The sequence below is a fragment of the Somniosus microcephalus genome, chromosome 5, assembly GCF_052327205.1.
Source record: "Somniosus microcephalus isolate GS21.2 chromosome 5, FLI_Smic_1.0, whole genome shotgun sequence".
In the NCBI taxonomy this organism is placed as follows: domain Eukaryota; kingdom Metazoa; phylum Chordata; class Chondrichthyes; order Squaliformes; family Somniosidae; genus Somniosus; species Somniosus microcephalus.
In genome coordinates, this window is record NC_140991.1 from 250,126,923 (window position 1) to 250,152,304 (window position 25,382).

General features: G+C 47.3%; 1 protein-coding gene across 1 annotated transcript in view; it reads right to left on the reverse strand.

The window, feature by feature from the left end:
* Window positions 1-25,382, reverse strand: part of hivep1 (HIVEP zinc finger 1) — a 130,103-nt gene that overhangs the window by 41,683 nt on the left and 63,038 nt on the right. The window contains exons 5-6 of the mRNA XM_085989388.1: window positions 17,132-17,307; window positions 8,074-8,175 (exon numbers count right to left, since the gene is read on the reverse strand). Coding sequence (XP_085845514.1) covers window positions 8,074-8,175; window positions 17,132-17,307 — 278 coding nt within the window. The remainder of the gene's footprint in view (window positions 1-8,073; window positions 8,176-17,131; window positions 17,308-25,382) is intronic.

Below are 25,382 nucleotides of genomic sequence, written 5' to 3' on the forward strand. Positions count from 1 at the left end.
AACCCTCTCATCCCAGGAATCAGTCTAGTGAACCTTTGTTGCACCGCCTCTAAGGCAAGTATATCCTTCCTCAGATAAGGAGACCAAAACTGTGCACAGTACTCCAGGTGTGGTCTCACCAAGGCCCTGTACAATTGTAGCAAACTGTCTTTACTCTTGTACTCCAACCCCCTTGCAATAAAGGCCATTTGCCTTCCTAATTGCTTGCTGTACCTGCATGCTAACTTTCTGTGATTCCTGTATGAGGACACATAAATCTTTCTGAACACCAACATTTAATAGTTTCTCACCATTTAAAAAATATTATTTTTTTCTATTCTAACTACCAAAGTGAATAACCTCACATTTCCCCACATTATACTCCATCTGCCACCTTATTACCCACTCACTTAATCTGTCTATATCCCTTTGTAGGCTCTTTGTGTTCTCCTCACAGCTTACTTTCCCACTTAGTTTTGTATCATGAGCAAACTTGGATACATTACACTCGGTCCCTTCATCTTAAGTCATTAATATATATTGTAAATAGCTAAGGCCCAAGCACTGATCCTTGCGGCACCCTGTTAACCTGAAAATGACTAACATTATCCCTACTCTCTGTTTCCTGTCCGTAAACCAATCCTCTATTCATGCTAACATATTACCCCCAACCCCATGAGCCCTTATCTTGCATAATAACCTTTTATATGGCACCTTATCGAATGCCTGGAGTAGTGTGTGCAGTTTTGGTCTCCTTACCTAAGAAAGGATATACTTGCCATAGAGGGAGTGCAGTGAAGGGTGGCAAATGTAACCCCACTATTTAAAAAAGGAGAGAGAAAACCGGGAACTACAGACCGGTTAGCCTAACATCAGTAGTAGGGAAGATGCTAGAGTCTATTATAACGGATGTGATAACAGGACACTTAGAAAATATCAACGGGATTAGACAAAGTCAACATGGATTTATGAAAGGGAAATCGTGTTTGACGAACCTACTGGAGTTTTTTGAGGATGTAACTGGTAGAATAGATAAGGGAGAACCAGTGGATGTGGTGTATTTGGATTTTCAGAAGGCCTTTGATAAAGTTCCACATAAGAGGTTAGTGTGCAAAATTAAAGCACATGGGATTGGGGGTAATATACTGGCATGGATTGAAAATTGGTTAACAGACAGGAAACAGAGAGTGGGAATAAATGGGTCTTTTTCGGGGTGGCAGGCGGTGACTAGTGGGGTACCGCAGGGATCAGTGCTTGGGCCCCAGCTATTCACAATATATATCAATGATTTGGATGAGGGAACCAAATGTAATATTTCCAAGTTTGCTGATGACACAAAACTAGGTGGGATTGTGAGTTGTGAGGAGGATGCAAAGAGGCTTCAAGGCAATTTAGACAAGTTGAGTGAGTGGGCAAATACATGGCAGATGCAGTATAACGTGGATAAATGTGAAATTATCCACTTCAGTAGGAAAAACAGAAAGGTAGAGTATTATTTAAATGGTGATAGATTGGGAAATGTTGATGTACAAAGGGACCTGGGTGTCCTTGTACACCAGTCACTGAAAGCAAACAGGCAGGTGCAGCAAGCAGTTAGGAAGGCAAATGGTATGTTGGCCTTCATTGCAAGAGGATTTGAGCACAGGAGCAAGGATGTCTTACTACAGTTAAACAGGGCCTTGGTGAGCCCACACCTGGAGTACTGTGTGCAGTTTTGGTCTCCTTACCTAAGAAAGGATATACTTGTCATAGAGGGAGTGTAGCGAAGGTTCACCAGACTGATTCCTGGGATGGCAGGACTGTCGTATGAGGAGAGATTGGGTCGACTAGGCCTGTATTCACTAGAGTTTAGAAGAATGAGAGGGGATCTCATTGAAATGTGTAAAATTCAGACAGGACTAGACAGACTGGATGCAGGGAGGATGTTTCCCCTGGCTGGGGGGTCTAGAACGAGGGGTCACAGTCTCAGGATACGGGGTAGGACATTTAGGACTGAGATGAGGAGACATTTCTTCACTCAGGGGGTGGTGATCCTGTGGAATTCTCCACCACAGAACACTGTGGAGGCCAAGTCACTGAATATATTTAAGAAGGAGATAGATAGATTTCTAGACACAAAAGGCATCAAGGGGTATGGGGATAGAGCGGGAATATGGTATTGAGATAGAGGATCAGCCATGATCATATTGAATGGCGGAGCAGACTCGAAGGGCCGAATGGCCTACTCCTGCTCCTATTTTTCTATGTTTCTATGCCTTTTGGAAATCCAAATATACTACATCCACTGGTTCCCCTTTGTCTACCCTGCTAGTTACATCCTCAAAAAACAAATAAATTTGTTAAACACGATTTCCTTTTCATAAAACCATGTTGACTCTGCCTAATCATATGATTATTTTCTGTTATCACTTCCTTAATAATGGATTCCAGCATTTTCCTGATAACTGATGTCAGGCTAACTGGCCTGTAGCTCCCCGTTTTCTCTCTCCCTTCTTTCTTGAATAGTGGGGTTACATTTGCTACCTTCCAATCTGCTGGGACCGTTCTAGAATCTAGGGAAAATTTGAAGATCAGAACCAATGCACTCACTATCTCTGCAGCCACCTCTTTTAGAATCCAGGATGTAGGCCATCAGGTCCAGGGGATTTAGCGGCCTTTAGTCCCATTAGTTTCTCCAATCCTTTTTCTCCAGTGATCTTAATTACTTTAAGTTTCTCACTCTCATTAGCCCCTTGGTTCACCACTATTTTTGGTTAAAGGAGGGAGTTCTAGAGCTTAGAGTCAAGGTAGCTGAAGGCACGGCCGCCAATGGAACGATGAAAATCAGGGATGCGTAATAGCCCAGAATTGGAGGAGCACAGAGATCTCGGAGGGTTGTAGAGCTGGAGGAGGTTGCAGAGATAGGGAGGAGCAAGGCCATGGAGGAATTTAAAAACAAGGATGAGTATTTTAGAATCAAGGTATTGCCAGACCGGGAGCCAATCAATGTTCCCTTTTATTTTTTTTGGGTGCGCGGCCCCTTTAAGGAGCTGCACATGTGCGGTTTTTTGCATTAATTAGCCGCACAGCTTAAAGGGAACATTGGAGCCAATGTAGGTGAGCGAGCACCGGGGTGATGGGTGAACGGGGCTTCCTGCGAGTTAGGATACAGGCAGCAGGGTTTTGGATGAGCTCAAGTTTACAGAAGGTGCAAGATGGGAGGCCGGCTAGGAGAGGATTAGAATCGTCATGGCGAGAGGTAACAGGCACGGATGAGGGTTTCAGCAGCAGATGAGCTGAGGCAGGGGTGGAGACGCGTGATGTTAGAGGTGGAAGTAGACAGTCTTGGTGATGGAGAGGATAAGGGTGTTGGAAGCTGAGCTCAACACATTTAAATATGCAACTATCAGCTAGCTCCTGATTAATTTTCTTATGTTAAACAAATTCTAAATGGTCTGCACTGCTCAACCAATCGGATATTGAGATGCTATTTTTGGATCAAGTGCAATAAATATATAAAAGTATGAAAGAAAGAAAAATAAGCGCTGCAAATGAAAACAGAAAACGTTGGAAAAGCACAGCCTCCCCACTTGCATCTGAACAGGGTAAAGATGCATTCACAGCTTGCGAGATCTGTCATTATTTTGGACAAAGGATAGCCAACCAAAAAGTTAATTTCTCTTTTCAGATGCTAATGCTCCTGCTGGATAACAACAGAAAATGCTGGAAATACTCAGCAGGCCAGGCAGCATCCGTGGAGATCTGCTGGATAGTTACATTTTCTATTTGCTCAAGAGTATTAGGTTGCCCTTGTTTTCTTAATAAGATACAATTAGCAGTACAGGCAAATTTGTGGAGCCAGTCCATATAAACACATATTCGACAAGTTGCACCACAAGAAGTAGCAAACTTGTATGATTTTAGGGTAACAATTTTTAGGAAATCGCCTCATAGAATCAAAGAAACTTACAGTACAGAAGGAGGCCACTCGGCCTGTGCTGGCTCTTTGAAAGAGCAGTCATACGTAGTGCCACCCCCCTCCCAAACCCCGCTTTTTGTCTGTAAATCTGTAAGTTCCTCATCCTCAAGTACCTGTCCAACTCCGTCTTAAAATTATTTATGGAATCAGCTTCCACCACCTTTTCAGGTAGAGCGTTCTCTGAGTGAAAACATTTCTCCTCATCTCTCCTGTGGATCTTTTGTCAAAGGAAGATGGTTGTGGTTATTGGAGGTTAATCATCTCAGCCCCAGGACATCGCTGCAGGAGTTCCTCAGGGCAGTGTCCTAGGCCCAACTATCTTCAGCTGCTTCATCAATGACCTTCCCTCCATCATAAGGTCAGAAGTGGGGATGTTCGCTGATGACTGCAGTGTTCAGCGCCATTCGCAACTCCTCAGATAATTTGAAGCAGTCCATGCCCGCATGCAGCAAAACCTGCACGACATTCAAGCTTGGGCTGATGAGTGGCAGGTAACATTCGCGCCACACAAGTGCGAGGCAATAATTATCTCCAACAAACGAGAGTCTAACCACTACCCATTGACATTCTACGGCATTACCATCGCTGAATCCCCCACCATCAACATCCTGAGGGGGTCACCATTAACCAGAAGCTTAACTGGACCAGTCACATAAATACTGTGGCAACAAGAGCAGGTCAGAGGCTAGGTATTCTGCGGCAAGTGTCTCACCTCCTGACTCCCCAAAGCCTTTCCACCATCTGCAAGGCACAAGTCAGGAGTGTCATGCAATACCCTCCACTTGCCTGGATGAGTGCAGCTCCAACAATACTCAAGAAGCTCAACACCATCCAGGGCAAAGCAGCCCGCTTGATTAGCACCCCATCCACCACCTTAAACATTCACTCCCTCCACCACCGGCGCACCGTGGCTGCAGTGTGTACCATCTACATGATGCACTGCAGCAACTCGCCAAGGCTTCTTCGGCAGCACCTCCCAAACCCGCGACCCCTTCCACCTAGAAGGACAAGGGCAGCAGGCGCTTGGGAACACCACCACCTCCAAGTACCCCTCCAAGTTACACACCATCCTGACTTGGAAATATATCGCCGTTCCTTCATCGTCGCTGGGTCAAAATCCTGGACCTCCTTCCCTAACAGCACTATGGGAGTACCTTCACCACACGAACTACAGCGGTTCAAGAAGGCAGCTCACCATCACCTTCTCAAGGGCAACTAGGGATGGGCAATAAATGCTGGCCTTGTCAGCAATGTCCACATCCCAGGAACAAATAAAACATTTTTTTAAATCTATGACCTCTGGTTATTGACCTGCTCACCAGAGGAAATAGTTTTTCTCTACCTACTCTATCAAAACCTCTCATCAACTTGAAAACCTCTATTAGTTCACCTCTTAACCTTCTCTGTTCCAAGGAGAACAGTCCAACTTTTCCAACCTCTCCTCATAACTGAAGTCCCCCATCTCTGGTGATTCTCCTCTGTTCCCTTACTAAGGCCTTTACATCTTTCTTGAAATGTGGTGCCCAGAATTGTCCAAAATACTCCAGCTGAGGCCTAGCCAGTGATTTATAAAGTTCCAGCATGATCTCTTTTCTTTTACATTCTATGTCTCTATTTATAAACCCAAGTAACCCATTTGCTTCATAAACCACCTTATGAACTTGCCCTGCCACCTTTAAGGATTTGTGTATATGGACACCAAGATCTCACTGCTGCTCATCTACTCTTATCAAAATCATGCCATTTATAGTATACTGTCTTTCCATATTAATCCTCCGAAAGTGTATCACTTCATACTGCTCCACATTGAATTCCACCTGTCATGCTTCTGCCCATTTCACCATCCTGTGTATGTCATCCTGAAGTCCACAACTATCCTCATCACTATCTACTACATTGCCAGAACAAGTTGGGCTATCAGCTATCCCAGATGAATCATCTGTTCCATGCTAAGGCTTAAAAAAATTAGAAGGCACCACCTTCAAACTTTTCTCTAATATAAAACTCCAATGTATAAGTTTCTCCTCTCACCAAAGTTTTATGTTATTGTCACTTTCATGTGAATTCTCGTCAACACATCAATGTCCATTTTGAGATCAACTTAAAAAAAAACTTACATTTACAAAGTGCCTGATCACATCCTCAGAACACCCTAATGCATTTCACAAACACGTATGCCACAAACTACGGTCATACCAATGAATTATACTGTCATGTGCAACGCGTTTTAACTCAAGTACTATTGAAATGCCTCCTAGTTTTTGACTAGCTAGGCATATGCTGGGAATTATTTCGGGGGTTCTCCCGATCATCCATCATAACTTTGGCAGAAGAACGATGGAAACTCTGGATACACTGGTCACCTGCCCTAGTTTCTCCTTATGCGGATGATGTCAATTTATTTGTCTTATTATACTCCTGTATTATAAGACATCGCCGTGGGACATTTTACTATGTTAAAGGCGCTATATAAATACAAGGGCCTAGAAATTGGGTTTTGGCGCAGCGACGGCTTTAGCGCCGGAAGTTAGTGCCGGAGCTAAGTCGCGCTGGGCGGGCCAAAAATTCACTACTTCTGCGCCCAAACGGCTGCCGGCGCTGCTGAAAGCTGTTAGCGCCTGAAAACTGGCGCTATGCGCTGAATTTCGGCGCTATTCCGGCGCTGCGGCGCCCGCTGCGGTGCGGCAGGTTCGGGAAGTGCAGGCCTCCTCCTTCCCTTAAGGAGGAGCTGCCTGCACCCGGCCGCGGCCCGCGATAATCTTTTTAAAAATGAGCCTGGCACCTCGGACAAGTGCCGGGCTTGCTTCTGTTCCGGGGGGGGGGGGCGGGGGGGAAGTCCGGGGAGGGAGCTGCGGCCAGGCGGGCGGCGGGAAAGCGGCCGGCCGCCGCGGGGCCTTTAATGCGCCGGCGCAACGTTCTGTAAGGCACCTCTGCCAGAACGTTGCTTGCGGCTGCCACGGGCGAGGCGGCCGCAACTCAATTTCCGAGTTCGGGCGGGTTACCATGGCAACCGGGACGCTGCGCACACCGATGACGTCATCCGTGCCGGCGCAGCGCTACCGGCCTAACGCCGATTTAGGGCCCCTGTCAATTTCAAAACTGGCCATAACTTCGCCGCTAGGCCCTCTAGCGCCTCAAAGGCGGCGCTAAGGCCAGTGAATTTCTAGGCCAAGTTGTTTTTGTTGTGTCATGGGATGTTTTATGACCACTGACAGGGCAGGCAGGGCCTCAGTTTAATGTCTCATCCAAATGGATGGTAGCTCCGATAATGCAGCACTCCCTCAGTATTTCACTGAAGCGTCAGCTTAGATTGTGTGTAGAAGTCTTGGATTGGATTTGAACTTGCAACCTACTGGCTTGGGTGTGAGTGCTACCACTGAGCTAAGGATGACACCTTTTAAGCTGTGTAAACGGTGGTTTCCGCTGATCTTCCGCTGAAGGTGGTTAATTGGGAGAGCCCCCAAGGAAATTCCTGCCGATTCTCTCTGCTTTCAGTGAACAGTTGATAATCACACCAGGTAGTTTGCTGTCCCACCTCCTCCTATAAACATCCATTCATTATTCCGAGACAGTAGCACCGATTTTAACTTCTGGCGGGCATGGGTCGAGGCTGACAGGGGCACTGCCGGCCCTCCACACTATGCAGCCCTAGAAATTCTAACTCCTGGGAAGCGCTAGCTGACCGTCAGTCAGTTAAGTGGTTAGAGGGTTGTCGGGAGGGCATCATGGTTGGGTGAGGGTGAGGGAAACCCAGGGCAGGGTAGGCCCGGAAGAGAAGTCCTACTCCTCCTGGCCCATAAGGAAACAAATAAAAAATAACTTACCTTTCTGAGTCTCGTCTGGCCCTGGATCCACCTGCCACCAAGTTGCCCTGGCCGGGAAGCCACGATGGCTTCCCCAAGCAGGCCTCGGGTTAAAATTGCAGTTGGACCCCGATGACATAATCAGAGGCTGATTTGCATATTTAACAAGGACCCCACTGCCTTCCAGCTGGTGTCCCACTCGCCTGCTCAAAAAAGCAGGATAAAATTGCAACCCATGGGAAGGCAGTGGGATTGGTTATTTTAACTGCCTGCTCACCTGGGTTCTGCTGCGCGGGCAGCATTAAAATCAGCCCTAGTACAGTATGTCCATACCTGACTCATCGGTGTCTTGATCCTCAAATGTAGCAGCTGCCACTCCCATTTCCATGCACTTCTTGCTGTGGGCCTTGGACTTCATGTGCTTGGTCAGGTTTCCTTTGAAAACAAGTAAAATACCAGCTAGAGCAACTTTCACTGGAGCGATAGCATCCTTGGTTAGCCTCATATGGAGCAATTCAAGTCTTGGTTATACATCCCAGCAAATCTACTAATTGAGGTATTTCTCTTCAATGTATATTTTATCAATAATTCAACAGTTAACTCCAGTACAAAACCAATTAATAAAAAGCTTGGTATAAACACTACAGGAATCATCAAGAACACCCTTCATAGTTAAATCATTGGTCCTATTTTTGTTGCAAAATCAAGGCCAAGGCCCACAGTACAAGGTCAAAAGACAAGCCAAATTGGGAAATAGTGATTAGTTGTCACCAAGCTTGGGTTTCAAAAGTCTGAAGATGTGGAAGGAAGAAAAGACTGAGGGAGGTAAGGAATGCCATAGATTTCAGATCCTGGGTAAAAATGAATTCAAGCAGGAAACTGCGATATGTCTTGATTTCTACAAAGTGAAGGTTGCCAGGCTGCCTCTCATTCAGGTGTTGGAACATAGCTCCACTTTGCTGTAACACTTTTGAAGCTCCATTCTGGTGATACATTTTTCTTTGAAAACCACACATGCAAGAGAAGCCATTATGGTTAAGAGGGTAGGAAGCAAGCAAGCTAGCAACAACCAGTGCTGATAATTCATGTCTTGAGTCCAAGGATCCTTATTGTTGGTCTGCTGAAAAGTGCACGTCTCTGTATTTCAGGTGAGAACAGGACGAATGCTCTTCACAGCTTATCGGCATTCATTGTCTCGGCTCACACATATTGAAAGGCCACTCTGGTGCTGTATTGGAGAGGAAGGAAAACAATACACCAGCACCCTGAAGTGAGGAGGAGAGAACAAACTGGGAAAAGGAATGGCTGCACAGCTTAAAAGGTGTCATCCTTAGCTCAGTGGTAGCACTCCCACCCAAGCCAGTAGGTTGCAAGTTCAAATCCAATCCAAGACTTCTACACACAATCTAAGCTGACGCGTCAGTGAAATACTGAGGGAGTGCTGCATTATTGGAGCTACCGTCCATTTGGATGAGTCATTAAATTGAGGCCCTGTCTGCCCTGTCAGTAGTCATAAAACATCCCATGACACAACAAAAACAACTTGTATTTATATAGCGCCTTTAACATAGTAAAACGTCCCAGGGCGATGTCTTATAATACAGGAGTATAATAAGACAAAAAAAATTGACATCATCCACATAAGGAGAAATTAGGGCAGGTGACCAAAAGCTTGGTCAAAGAGGTAGGTTTTAAGAAGCGTCTTAAAGGAGGAATGGGAGGTAGAGAGGCAGAGAGGTTTAGGCAGGGAATTCCAGGGCTTAGGGCCTAGGCAACAGAAGGCACGGCCACCAATGGTTGAGTGATTATAATCAGGGATGCTCAAGAGGGCAGAATTAGAGGAGCGCAGATATCTTGGGGGGGTTGTGGGGCTGAAGGAGATTACAGAGATAGCGAGGGGCGAGTCCATGAAGGGATTTGAAAACAAGGATGAGAATTCTGAAATCGAGGTGCTGCTTAACCGGGAGCCAGTGTAGGTCAGCGAGCACAGGGGTGATAGGCGAACGGGACTTGGTGCGAGTTAGGACACGGGCAGCCGAGCTTTGGATGACCTCAAGTTTAGGTAAGGTAGAATATGGGAGGCCAGCCAGGAGTGCGTTGGAATAGTCAAGTCTAGAGGTAACAAAGGCATGGATGAGGGTTTCAGCAGCGGATGAGGTGAGGCAAGGGCGGAGATGGGCAGTGTTATGGAGGTGGAAATAGGCGGTCTTTGTTATGCTGCAGATATGTGGTCGGAAGCTCATTTCAGGGTCAGGAAACTGACGGTGTTTTTGGATGATGTCACCAAGGGGCAACATGTAGATGAGAAATAGGAGGGGGCCAAGGATAGATCCTTGGGGGACACCAGGGGTAACGATGCAGGAGCGGGAATAGAAGTCGTTGCAGGTGATTCTCTGGCTACAATTAGATAGATAAGAATGACACCATTCCCACCCAGCTGGAGGACGGTGGAGAGGCACTGGAGAAGGATGGAGGGTCAACCGTGTCAAAGGCTGCAGACAAGTCAAGAAGGACGAGGAGGGATAGTTTACCTTTGTCACAGTCACAAAGGATGTCATTTGTGACTTTGATGAGAGCCGTTTCGGTACTGTGGCAAGGACGGAAACCTGATTGGAGGGATTCAAACATGGAATCGCGGGAAAGATGGGCATGGATTTGGGAAGTGACAACATGTTCAAGGACTTTGGAGAGGAAAGGGAGGTTGGAGATGGGGCGGTAGTTTGCAAGGACGGAGGGATCAAGAGTTGGTTTATTGAGAGGGGTGATGACGGCAGATTTGAGGGAGAGGGTGACAGTACCTGAGGAGAGAAAACCGTTAACAATGTCAGCTAACATGGGAGCCAGAAAAGGAAGTTGGGTGGTCAGCAGTTTGGTGGGAATAGGGTCGAGGGAGCAAGAGGTGGGTCTTATGGACAAGCTGAGCGCGGAGAGGTCATGAGGGGAGATCGGAGAGAAACTGGAGAAAGATGTGAGTTCAGGGCTAGGGCAGGAGGAAACCTTAGTGGAAGTTTGGTCCGGTGGGCATGGGGAAGGAAGGGAAGTGGCAGAGGCAGCTGATCGGATGGTCTCAATCTTAGAGACAAAGAAATCCATGAGCTCCTCACACTTGTTGTTGGAGGTGAGGGTGGAGGAAACAGGGGAGAGAGGTTTAAGAAGACGGTTAACAGTAGAGAATAGAAGCTGGGGGTTATTGTTGCATTCCAGAATGATTCTGGAATAGTGAGCAATTTTGACAGATGAGGGCATTACCCGATAATGCTTTATGTGGTCCAGACAGATCTGGCGGTGAATGGCTAAACCAGTTGTCCGCCATATCCATTCAAGTCTGCGTCCCTTGGACTTAAGGGAGTGAAGATGGGAGCCATACCAGGGAGAACAGTCAGGGTGAGAGGGGGTAATTGTTTTAGTAGGGACTAGGGCATCAAAGGTGGTGGTGAGGGTGCGGTTGAGTAGATCGGTAGCTGCAGAAATGTCATGGTGAATGGAGGTCCAAAGGCTGGACAGTTGGGATTTCCTAAGTGCAGTTGTAAGAGAGTTGGGAGAGAGTTTTTTCCGGGGGCGGACACAGAAGGAAGTAGGGTTGAGGTGGGGGGGAAGGGGGATGTGGATGGAGAGCGATACGAGGAAGTGGTCAGAGATGGCCCTATCTGTAATTGACACGATGGGAGTAGCGAGGCCACGAGAGATGACAAGGTCGAGGGGGTGGCCGTGAATATGGGTTGGGGAGTTTACATGGAGGGAGAGATTAAGGGAGGATAGGAGGCTAGTGAACTCAGAGGAGAGAGAGCATGATGAATTGAGATGGAGGGTGAAATCACCGAGGATGAGAAGTCGTTCAGTGCAGAGGCTGAGGAAGGAGAGCAGTGAAGATATCTCAGTAATAAAATGTTTATGGTACTTGGGTGGGCAGTACAGAACAAGAATTTTAAATGACAGGTGAGAGGGGTGGAATAAGGGGAGATGCTCAAAGGAGGAGAAAGTGCCGGAGGAATAGGGGGACAGACCAAGGTGTGATTTGGTGATGAGAGCCACACCGCCACCACGGCGGTCTGAGCGGGGCAAGTGGTGGAAGGTAGAGCCAGGTAGGGAGGCTTCATTTAAGGGTAAGGTGTCAACACTCCGCAACCAATTTCCGTCAGGGCCATGATGTCGATGCAATCATCCACGATAAGGTCATGGATGGCAAGGGCCTTGTTCGCAAGTGAACGGATATTCTGGACGGAGATGCAGAGAGGGTCGGTGATGGCTGACCCACTGCCAGCGTCCACAGGGTCACCGCTGGGGGGGGGGGGGGGGGGCTGAGCTGGATGGAGAGGAGATTGGCAAGATTTGCCCCCAGTGGGTGCGCTGGGCAGGAAGGTCGGCGAGAGAGTAGGATGGGACAGTTGGGGTTCCTACTCGTAAGGCGGCAGTGACGAGTGCCTCGATGGGCCCTTCATAGGATGCCGAGAAAGGCACAGAGGGAAGCTGTAGGCTTATCTAAGAGGGAGTCAAGTCTGGGACGGTGGTAGGAAGGTCGAAGAGGAATGAAGGATTGGGGTAGGGATTTGGGAAGGCAGTGTATCCGAGAGAGGAGAGATTAAAGGAGGCATGACGACAGGAAAGAGCGGTCAGGGAGGGAGAGAGAGAAAAGGAAAATAGGGGGAAAAAGTGAATGGCTCAGGTCTGGAGCGGCAGCCGAAGTGCGCACGCGAATGGACACGGGAAAAGCTCAGGTTACAGGCTGTTTAAATGTAATAATTAATGGAATACATATTTCCTGGCAGCAGGGAATAGGTTGGGGACAATAGTAGGGAGACTAGGGTCAAAGTCAGAGGTCCCATGGAAAGACAAAGCTGACGTAAGCAGGATGGGGCCGCCACACAGCATCGACAAACTGCTATCCAAAGCAGGCGAGTGAAGTCCAGAAGCTAGTTGAAGGGTAGAGAGTTTGAGGATGGAGGTTGTTGCTGTAGGAATGAGAGTTGGTTGCGGTGCAGAAAGATGATGGCTAAATTAGAAACATAGAAACATAGAAGATAGGAGCAGGAGTAGGCCATTCGGCCCTTCGAGCCTGCTCTGCCATTCAATGAGATCATGGCTGATCATCCAAATTCAGTACCCTGGCCCTGCCTTCTCCCCATATCCCTTGATCCCTTTAGCCTTAAGAAATATATCCAACTCCTTTTTGAATATATTTAATGAACTGGCCTCCACCGCCCTCTGTGGCAGAGAATTCCACAGGTTCACCACTCTCTGGGTGAAGAAATTCCTCCTCATTTCAGTCCTAAATGGCTTACCCCTTATCCTTAGACTATGACCCCTGGTTCTGGACTCCCCGGCCATCATAAACATCCTTCCTGCATCTAGTCTGTCCAGGCCTGACAGAATTTTATAGGTTTCGATGAGATCCCCTCTCAATCTTCTAAACTCCAGTGAGTATAAGCCCAATCGACACAATCTCTCCTCATACGTCATTCCTGCCATCCCAGGTATCAGCCTGGTGAATCTTCGCTGTACTCCTTCCATGGCAAGAACGTCCTTCCTCAGGTAAGGCGACCAAAACTGCACACAATACTCAAGGTGCGGTCTCACCAAGGCCCTGTACAGCTGTAGCAAGACATCCTTGTTCCTGTACTCAAACCCTCTTGCTACGAAGGCCAACATACCATTTGCCTTCTTAACCGCCTGCTGCACCTGCATGCTTACCTTCAGCGACTGGTGCACAAGAACACCCAGGTCTCTTTGCACTTCCCCTTCTCCCAATCTATTGCCATTCAAATAATAATTGACGCAAGTTGGAGGTCACCGTAGATCAAAGCGGCAGAGAAAATGTAAAACCACAAGCCAATGACCAGAAAAGCTGACAACAGGTAGAACGAGTCACTGAACAGCAAGTGGAGCAACAGCTGCTACCTACAAGCCAGTAGAACCAGTTCAGCAGAGACACAGCCGCAGTTTAAAGGTAAAAATCTTTTTTGCAGCATAGAGACAAAGCAGGTAAGTGTTACAGTGTAATCCAGTGCAGAAATGTAGTGTAATCCAATGTAGTTCAAAGCAGAGACGTAGTCCAGATGTCCAGAGAAGTTCAGAAGATCGGAAACCAATTTGAGAAAAGAATTCAGCAGCATAAGACTTGAAGCGACTGAAAAGCGGAGCAGCGCCACAGCCTCTGAGTCAAACCGTGTAGTCAACGAAGTCCTGTCCGCGAGGAATCCCACTATTCGAAGAACAGCAGCGAAGGCGGGGCAAGGAATTTTTATTTGCTCCGACGGGGATAAACTGGGCGGCCGCGACCCGAAAATGGCAGGAATGAAACATACTGCTCCATTCCAACTCCCTATCAGGCCAACACTATCCAAAAAGAGGCCTACCACTGAACAGCCGATTGCCATTTTGGGAGATTCGGGTGCGGCATGCATGCTGCACACTCCACCCGGTGTTACTCGAGGCTACAGCTACAGAGGACTAAAAATGGCAAGTTTTGAATTATATGTACTGCTGTTATGCCAGGCACCTCTGCCATCTTGCTGCCGGCCAGGTCAGCAACCCAACTGCCTGACATTGTGCTGGCCTGGAGCTGGCGAGCTGCAGCTGAGCACCCATTTGGCATATGCGCCCGCTGGCAACATGGTAATGAGTCCTGGCCCTCAAAATGGACTGGGCCTCCCGCCACCTTTATCTATATGTACCTGCAGCGCTACACATTGTGGGTAATTTTTAATTGCCACTGGCCTAGCAAATCACTGAGTTGAAAAATCTTTGTTTGGAAGGCCTTCCACTCCCTCCTCAAGGTAGCAAGTGATGCGCAATAAATGCAACCTTGCTAACGTCAGCCACAAATGAATTCCAGGTTGTAGATTTTCTAATCCAGCTAACCCTCCAAGAGCCAAGTCACAAAACCTAAAATAGCTTGGCCCAGAAATTCTCTACCGTACCGCCACGAGTTATCATCGCAATCCTGGTGAAAAATGGCGGCCGCCACTCTAACACCCTTCTCTGGCGCAGGACTTGGCAGCTGCCATTTTGGTGAGGGCCTTAGCACTGCTGATAGCAGCGCTGGCCCTGGAGATGCAAATATGGAGAGCATGACATCATGCCGACTTAACGCCATGCTCTGTGAACTTGGACCTTAGCATTGAGTTTAGCGCTGGGTCCTAAGCTCGCTCTGAAAAGCAAGTGTGCAGCAGACTGATAGAGAGCTGTCAGCACTTCTTAAAGGGATACATACATCTTTCAGTTAAGTCTGCACTTAAGCTTTTGGACTGGATTTTTTATATTTTATTGAAGTAGTGGCTTGGTGCAACAGATGTTAAAAGCTTTTAAAGTGTGCAGGGAGAGCAGCTGGATGCTTGCAAGGCCTCGGATGGTAAAGGAAGGCCTCTGAGAAGAAGACAGGCAGCATCCGTGAAGAGAGAAACAGAGTTCATGTCTCAGGTTGAGATGCTGCCTGACCTGCTGAGTATTACCAGTATTTTATGCTTTTATTTCAGATTTCCAGCATCCGCTCACAGGGGGAAGAGGAAGACGTAGAAGAGGAGGAAGCAGAAGAGGAGGAAGCAGAAGGAAGGATGCAACCCAGAAAGCTCCTTTCTGGCTGAGATATTCGGCATGGAATCATCCGCCTGCGATAACATTGACCACAACCACAATTCCCCTTTCAACATTTGCCCCACACCTTACCGTCCCTCTGTTACTAACCATCACAGCGTCCTCTTGGCCACAATGCTGAAATAAAAGCCACTACAAAGCAAACTTTCCAATTCAACTTTATACATCTATCCATCCAATATGACATCAAGAAATCAACACATCACCCTGGTGCATTCCCTTAGTGACTGTTTTTTGTGTACCTTTGCTTATCCTACTGATGTCATGCAGTGCTACCCCAGTGGCTGCAGCATGGCTGGTGGAAGGCTGCTGACTTCAGTGGGGGACACTGCAAACGACTTTGCTGGTCAAACTTGAAGAGCTGGTGGCTGGGAGTGTGAAATCGAGTGATGGCCTTTCTTCTTCTTCTTCTTCACTCTCCTCTCCTACTTCTTGGGCAACCACTGGCTGGGCAGGCTGCATTTCTTGGATGTGTGAAATGAGGAAGCCACAAGGATGGAGTTGTGGTGAGGGGAGGGCAGGAAAGCAAGGGGTGCATGCGAGAAGGAGGATAACGTATGAGGATACCAGCATCTTGTATCCTTTCAACTCCGCCACTGGCCAAGGGCTCAGGCATGTCCCTGCCAAGACTGGCCAGCACCGTCTCCTCCAAGGGGGTGAGGTGAAGCTAGGAATGGGAGGTGTGCCTCGTGTTGGTACAGATCATTGGTAGGCGAGTGATTAGGGGGGTGGGGGTGGGTGGGAGGGGGGGATGTCGTGCACTGAGAAGTATGTCAGGCTAGTGGTGCAGTTGGTAGGAGACAGCTTTTGAAAATTACCTTGACCAGTGGTCCGAGGTCATGAAGCTTCTTTGGGCACTGGAGCCAGGTTGTGGGGGCGACACTGCTGGCAGTGACGGCCTCGGTGATCTGATCCCACATCCTTATTTCTGGAGGGCCTCCTGGCCCCTGTGGGTAGAGGACCTCTCTTGCAGTGTTAACCCCCTGCACAAAGCTGGAGTGCTGCGTCAAGATCCTGAGTGCCACTTCCCTGGCTTGCTGAGCCTTTGTTTTAGTGCTGAAGCACTTTTCTGATTTTTTTTTAGGTGTGGAAGGCAATTCAGCTTTAAGAGCTGAAGACTCCCATTTGGGAATTCTTTTTAATGTTAATTCTTTTTCCAGAAGGCAGTTGAGCTCCAAGGGTTAAAAACTGCCTATTTTTAAATGATTTTTTTTTTTCATTTTAGAAGGCAGTTCCCCTTTAAGGGACTGAACTGCTTTCTGTAATGACAGTCTCGCTTTAAGAGAAGGCTGTTCTTGCTGCAATGACACTACAGCCACGTTACATTGGGTCTCCTGCTGGGACTAACACCACAAAAATGGCCTTGCACGGTAAGTTTAGTGTTGGGCTAATGTTAATTAGCAACCAGCACCAATTTACCAGTTCTGCCAGCGCATTCAATTTTGGTGGCCGTTAACTCCATCCCACGGTGGCACCGGCAGGTTTTTAGCGGTCTCCAATTTCTAGGCCCTTGTGTTTTTTTTTAATGAAAAATGTTGTCGGTTGGGGAAAGCAAAAGAAATAAATAGAAGGAAAGGTCAGGACATTTACCTGTATTGCGCATTTTGCATTCTCCAGCTTTTGGGCTGTGACTTAACAATGACACAAAGAGCGGAGATCACACAACAGTTTCAATAACCTGCATAATGAGTATTGCATAAGGCATGCAAATAGAATCTATGCATACTGGTAACCTGAGGTGCATTTAGGAGTTTGACAAAGTAAGCATTTGTAGCCACTGTATGCAACATCATCAACTTACCTTTAGTTTTAAAGGAGAAGTTGCAGTAGTTGCAGTGATAAGGTCGAAGGTCAGTATGGGTGCGAATGTGCTTTCTCAGCATACTGGGCTTCTTGCAACGTATTCCACATTCCTCACAAATGTACTTTCCCCTCCCTCGGCCCCGAACATACACATACTCTTCATTTGATTTATATCTTTAAAAAGAAAAAAAAAGTTGGTTTCAATTTAATATTACTTTTGTCTTTCTGGTTGCAAAAACATTTATAATAGGACTCAGTACAAGTGGAGATTATTGTGGAATGAACACATCCCCACCCACACTAAAACTCGATTTCAACTGCAGATTTTCACAAAAAGACATTGGGGGTCATTTTAACCTCCCCCACCCCAACCACCAATGGCAGGAATTGGTAAAAATGTGTAATCCGGCTCCAACCCAGCATGAACGTGCCTACTTGCGGTTTAACCACGCCTGGTTTAGGGGCGTCTGAGTAACCCGCTCATGAGAGGCGGGTCGGCAATTATGAAATTTTAATGAGGCTCCGCTCCTCAGATTTTGCGAGCCATTTGAATTTAACGGTGATCTCATCCTCCCCGCGATGGGCCGACCCTCCCCCCCCCCCCGTGATCTTTCTTCCCCCACCCCGCGTCCCTCCCTCTTCCCCCCCCCGCACCCCCCCCCCCCCCAAACTTCTCCGATTGCCAGGGACGGTTGCAGCAGTTCAGGCGACCAACCCACTCCCAGGAATTAATATTTGAATGAGACTGCATGCCTCAGATTTTTTCACTGTTCCAGCTTTAACGCTGGCTGGTCGGGTTTCCCAGGCCTCAGGAAACCTGGCAGCTAAAGGGAGGCGAGGACTGCTGCATGGAACAGGTAAGTGTCTTTACAGCACTGCTTGTGGGCAGGAGCAGGAGTGGCTCCCGCGGCCCACCAAGCAAACCTGATACCCTCCCTAGCGATCAGTCCCTCCCCCACCACGCCCTCTCACCCATGATCCGATGACCTCCTCGGGACCTCCTCATTCTTCATCCCTCCTCCCCCGGCTTTCTGCGATCTTCTCTCTACGCTCCCTGGCTGCGACTCTGATATTAACACAAAGACGGGATCGGATCGGGGGCAAGTGGGGGGGGGGGGGGTTGGCAATGGCGGGCGACAAATGCGCAAGGTCGTGGGAATGTTCCATTTGAACAGGGATGCTGTATCATTTTATTTATGGTTTTTGCGTTTCCACTGCGTGTGAACAGGCATGATGTGGACACGCATGACGCGATTTCACCTCAACTATTTAAAGGCCCATTTCACAGATGCAATAGTGGAGGAGGTTTGGAGTTTTGTGGATTGTGTTTAGTGTTAAGTACAAAGAGAAAAATGGAAGCAAGGAGGGCAAAGGCTGCCCCTAGATTCAACGAGGCGGCCCTGGACATACTGCTGGGTGCAGTAAGGGTGAGGAAAGAGATCCTGTTTCTTAGCAATGACAAAAAGAAACCTGCAGCCACAACAAAGAAGGCATGGCTGGATGTGGCCAGAGGTGAGCAGCAGGAGCGATATTATGAGGACTTGGATCCAGTGCAGGATGCATTTTAAGGTCATCCTGTAATGCACCCTCCCCTCTCACTCTGTCTTGTCAAATGTACTCCATTCACATCACTCCTCACCTCCACTTGAGTTTCTGCAACACGCATTGTTCGGTTTCAATGCACTTTCTAACCTCACCTTTCCTCCATCCACCACTGACACTCACCCCAATCCTTAAGTAATGTGATACCAACTCAGTCAGCTCCCCTGATTCTCAGCACACATCCTCAAATGCATGCCATTGCCACTTGATTGTCTCCCTCACCGAATGTAATGCATCCGTTACAGCCACTCATAGGTTAGTCGAGCCCCCTTGCAGAGGAACAGAGTGCAAAATACAAGGGATAGGGAGACAACCGGAGGCGGACCCCCACAGATCGTGGAGCTAAGCAATGTGGAGCAGGAGGCTTTGGAAATTAGTGGCATATCAGTCTCCCAGAGCATCGGTGACGGAGGGACTGGTAGTTCATTGCTGCAGGGTGACAGAATTAATCTCTTAGACCTACATCTACTACAAGACTAAGTCATTTTGACTTGAATTCAGCACCTAATGAAATATGATCACCTTAACAGGTACATTTCAACATTTGCACATTCTCATGACTAAATAACTTCTATCACTTCTCTCCTCGAGGGCCATCAGGTGAAGAACAGCAGCCCCTGCCCTTTTTTGACGAGGATTCCTCAGAGGAGTTCATTCTTGCTAAGGGCACATCGTCACAGGACACATGCGTTGCAGGTACGAGTGCAGATACAAACACTTCGGTGGGTCCTGTTAGAGAGTTAGATGGGATCTCACCTAGTGAATCACAGTTCAGAAGTGAGCACAAGCAGAAAGTGATGGTAGGGACCGCTGTGGAGAATCCACATCGGACGGCGCAGACCTCTCCAAGCACTGCTCAGCTGGACAGAAATGCTGAACCCGGGAAGGGGGGCAGGGGGGTCATCAATGAAAAGGGGAATGATTGAGGGTTAGCAGCAAATGTGTGAGGTACTGGCAGTCTTGCCAGGCGCACACTCTACAATGTTTCAGAAGATGGAGGAGTTCAGCTCAAACCTTAGTGGAATGATGTCGCAGGCCTTTACGAAGATGTCTTCCATTGAGAAAGTGGCCTCCTCTGTAAAACTTGAATCAGGGTGCACTAATGAGTCCCCGCAGGCCCTGATGGCAGCCCTGCAAACTATGGATGCCAACATGTCTGCTGGCTTACACAGGATGACAGATGCATTAAACGTGAGCTTTCAAGGCATCACTGATGTCCTCCTAGCTGCTCTCCTGTAGAGGCAGGAGTGATGTGCTGCTGGCCTAGGAGAGGGACAAGAGGAAACTTTTCTCAAAATGTTTGCACATCTCATCTGCTGGCCCTGCGCCACCACTTAACCAGTGCCCGATGTGCTGCTCCTCTCCCGCTGGACCAATCTGCCCTTGCACAGGTGGAGCAATCTTTGGTGGGGCTCTCACAGGCACATCGAAAGTCAGAGCAGGGATTAGGGCAGCCTGCCACCATCTCTGCTGAAGCCGCAGGGTTTGCACCACATAGAAGTGCTAGAAAGAGGAAAGCTTTGTACTTCACCGAGGGTATGCACATTGGCGTTTTTGAAAATTTATTGATGTTTTAAATTTATTAAGTCGCATTAAATTTATTACTTTGCACCACTTTCCCATGTTCACCATTCTTGCATGGCAAGTAATAACTGTGCTTTTCATTTGTTTGGTGCTGAATGAGAAAACATGGAATTTACTGAGGCCAATTGGTACACGTGTAACGAGTAGATGGATGGTTACAGAACTGCTCGAGTAAGGGTTGGGGGGGTATCTGATAGGTCTAGTGTGTGTGACTAACTGAACCTTCAAGCTACTAGTGGGTACGGTAGCATAGTGGTTATGTTATTGGACTAGTAATCCAGAGGCCTGGATTAATGATCTGGAGATGTGATTTCAAATCCCACCACAGCAGCTGGGGAATTTAAATGGCAAGTACCAGCTGTGCTTTTAAATCTGGAATAAAACACTAGTGTCAGTAATGGTGACCATGAAACTACCGGATTGTCATAAAAACCCATCTGGGTCACTAATGTCCTTTAGGGAAGAAAATCTGCCGTTCTTACCTGGTCTGGCCTACATGCGACTCCAGACCCACAGCAATATGGTTGACTCTTAACTGCCCTCTGAAACGGCAGTTGTACCAAACTGCTACAAAGAAGTATACCAAGAATAAAACCGGATGAAGCATCGACCTAGGCACTGGACACCACAGAGGCACACTCAGCCCAGTCGACCGTGCAAAGTCCTCCTCACTAACATCTGGGGACTTGTGCCAAAATTGAGAGAACTGTCCAACAGACTAACGTAGTCATACTCACAGAATCATACCTTTCAGCCAACATCTCAGACTCCTCCATCACCATCCCTGGGTATGTCCTGTCCCACAAGAGGTGGTGGCACAGTGGTATACAGTCGGGTGGGAGTGGCCCATGGAGTCCTCAACATTGACTCCGGACCCCATGAAGTCTCATGGCATCAGGTCAAACATGGGCAAGGAAACCTCTTGCTGATTCCCACCTACCGCCCTCCTTCAGCTGATGAATCAGTATTCCACCACACACCATCCTGACTTGGAAATATATCACTGTTCCTTCATAGTCATGGGGTCAAAATCCTGTAATTCCCTCCATAACAGCACTGTGGGAGTACTTTCACCACATGGACTACAGTGGTTCAAGAAGACAGCTCACCACCACCTTCACAAGGGTAGCTAGGGATGGGCAATAAATGCTGGCCTTGTCAGCAACGCCCACATCCTGTGAACGAATAAAAAAAATCCCAAGCAGCAATGTGATCGGCTGCTCTGGCGTTGGGTGGCCCACCTTCTTCTTCGCCATTGGAATTCTCATCAGGTGAGGAATGCTGAGCAGCTTGTACCTCCTGCACCTCTAGTCTTTGTTGTGCAGAATACAGCACACCATGATTGTCCTGGAGTCCCTTGCTGGAGAGTACTGATGGGCGTCTCCAGAATGGTCCAGTCACCTGAAGTGCATCCTCAGCATGCCGATGGCTTGCTCAGTGACACATTTGGTTGTCATATGGCTTGCATTGTAATGCTCCTGGTGTTCTTCGGTGGGGTTCCTCAGAGGTGCTATCAGCCAGATTTGAAGGGGGTATCCTTTGTCGTCTAGCAGCCACCCTTTAAGGCTGGTTCAAGGTGTAAACAGGTCAAGGATGTTGGACTGCTGCAGTATGAAAGTACCATGGCAGCTCTCAGGGAATCTGGCATAGACTCGAGTGAACCTTTTTTTGTGGTTACTACACCAGCTGAACTTTGGTTGACGAATGCTCCTGGTTGATCTGGCTGTGCTTGGATTGCTACGTGTGTGCAGTCAATGGCATCCTGCACCTTTAGGAAGTCAGCCAGAGACGCAAATCCAAGTACCCGCTCATTCAGGCCAACACAGGGGAAGTTTACATACCTCCCAGCCCTGACAAACGATCCATCCCTTACCTCCCTTATCCATTTATGTGCAGCCAATTGTGAGACCCTTGCTATGTCTCCGGTTGCACCCTGGAAGGAAGCAGAGGCAAAGAAATTGAGAGCGGTGGTGGCTTTTATAGCCACTGGTAATGCATGGCCATCAGATCTAGCAGGTGGCAGGTCTTCTAAAAGCCTGCAGATGTCTGCTACCACCTGACATAACAATCTCAGACTTCGGAAGCACTGCTCCACCGAGGATCAAGGAAGCTGAGCCTCTGGCCTCAAAATTTGTGCAATGCTGATTTGACGCCAGTGCTGCCATTTTGGAGCTCAATGCTTCAGCTAACACCCGCTCTTAATCTTGCACAGCTGAACACGCATTCAGCAGCAGGAAGGACCCCCCACCAGTGCTATTTAAAGGGATCATCAACTACTTTCAGTTTAGTTGCTGATTGATTTCTACTGGCTCTTGCTACGACTGTATAGGTGTTTTGCGCTTTCTAGAGTTCTTTAAAGTTACTTAAGTCTACAGGGAGTGGTGTGGGAGGTATCCTGACTTCAAGGCTTCTGCAGAAACCAGTTGCTCCCAGACATGGGTGCACTATTAGGAATTCCCCTTGGAATACAGCATGACCTGGAGAACGAACAGAGGGCAGGCAGAGCAGGACAACCTGAGGGCAGAGAGCGGAGGAGGAAGGGGAGAAGGGTTCTCGGCAGGAGGCTATATCCGCCCAGGATGTTCAGGGAGCAAGTCACCTACCTGTCACCTAACTTTCAGCGTTTGCCATCATTACCACCGCAAAATCTAGGCCAATGTATTATTAGTAAGGCAGTCTCTTTCCATCAGTAAATCTTTGCCCACTGCTTATAAAATGTAATATATAAAAATGAGCTCTGGTGGGATTCCTAAAACTCTGTACAGCCTAATTGTGATGCTCCAATGTTTCCAGAGCTGGCTGCTGCAATCGTGCCTCATTTAGTTATTCTGGGTGTTGGGTTCATGATCAGAAAGAGCGAGCGATAAATGGGTGCGGGCTATTTTCAAGGTGACATTTTTAAACCAAAAATGAGTGAGTTTGACACTCAGGACTTCATCATGCCACTATTGCCTCTTAATTGTCCCCTACTCTTTCTGATCATGAATCTCACTTTTAACATTTCCCTAATATTGACAGATTTGGTGAAGCATGAGAGCACCGTTCAACCACACTTCCAGCGAAGTTATGGCGCAGAGTGCTACCATCTACAAGTAAATTCCTGGCCACACAAGGCAAGTCCTAAAAGTATCCTCTCGCATTCAGCGTATATCCAATTTATAAGACTGTTAAAAAATGTTAGTGCCCAAAATACAATTTTGTAAATATAATACAAATGTAATTCCTAAGTTCTACACTGTGTGCTGTTTTAGGGAAATCTAAGATCACTTGTTGAACGTAGTTACTTCATAAGATGTTTTGGTATCTGCTTTCTTCTATATAGAATTGCTGTGACTGGCTCAGGTTGAACCAGTTCACAATGGCTCTTTAAATTGCCCAATACACGGGCAACCAATCAACATCCCACAAACCATGAGACTCTTCTGTTGGTAAGGTGCAGCTCTCTTCCCCCTTTCAACTTGTTTGGTTGCGGTGTGGCTCTTCATATTAACCCCTGCAGCATTGGCTAGCTGTGACTTGAACAGCTTCAGTAGTCAGTCACAGGTTCTGCTCAGAGACTGACGTCAAGAGAACAGCAGGAAAGAGAGAGGTTATAATCTGAAATTGTTGAACAGCCTTCTGGACTCAACATAAGAGTTCAACAATTTCAGATCATAACCTCGGCCCCTATCGTATGTATTTTTTATCCACACTTTTTGTTTGGTCTTCTGTTCTTCTCTCCCACATGGCAGCTGTCTTTCATTCTGCCAGCGCAATTTACACTTCATCTAGAGCCATCCTTTGTTTCTTAACCTGTCCCATTACCATCTCCTTTTGCCTTGAATATCTCTTAATGTCTCTCAATGTCTCTTAATCTCTCCTGCCTTCTATCCTATCACAGACCTTCCCTTTTGTTCTTTCATCCCCTCCCCCATTTCCCAGACACTACACTTGCTTAAAAATCTGTTCCATTTCCTGCTTTTTTCCAGTTCTGACAAAAGGTCATCGACCTGAAACGTTAACTCTGTGTCTCGCTTCACAGATGCTGCCCGGCCTGCTGAGCATCTGCAGCATTTTTTGTTTTTATTACATATTTCTTGTAATGTGGTGACCAGAACTACACACAATACTCTAGCTCTGGTCTAACTAGTGTTTTATACAGTTCAAGCATAACCTCCCTGCTCTTATATTCTATGCCTCGGCTAATAAAGGCAAGTATGTCTTCTTAACCACCTTATCTACCTGTCCTGCCACCTTCAGGGATCTGTGGACATGCACTCTGATCCCTCTGTTCTTCTACACTTCTCAGCATTCTACCATTTATTGTGTCTTCCCTTGCTTTGTTAGTCCTCCCCAAATGCATTACCTCACACTTCTTCGGATTGAATTCCATTTGCCACTTTTCAGCCCACCTGTCCTGAACCGTTTGCAACATCAGTGATTTTCAGGCTTCTGTTCTTACTCCAATGTTTGTTGCTTTCCTCTCTCAAACTCTAGGTCACTCTCCTTACTCCCCATGATTAAATGTCACGTAATCAAATGTCACATGACCAAACATCCAGGAATACATCCAGAGTTGACAACCCTATCTCCGCTCTAAAACACTACACCTATAGACCAATATGTACCATGCAGAATAAGCACAACACACTGTGCAAACAGGTTATACAGACAAATAGATTACATAAGCCATGTGTAATAGGAACATCAGTGCACATTCATAGACAATAACTAATGAAATTAAACATCAATTATTAAGGCATTATTTGAATATACTCCAGTCATGCTGACGGATTAACATATTTCAGTGCCACAGTTTTCTGCTGTGGACTCAGATACTGATTGGTTTGGATGAAACTGCCCAAACACACTTTCCTTAGGGTCTTTACAGTCAGTCAGGAGACTTGCAGCTTATCTGCACGCCATCAGATTGTGCCCTGTCACATTAACTTAATTTAATGGTCATATCGAGTGAGGAAAGTAAACTTACGTAAAAAATTAGAACCCTGAGTTACTATTTCTATCTGTAATGCTTAGTCAGCAGAAGTACATGCCAAATTTGGCAGTCCAATGAAGTAAGAATG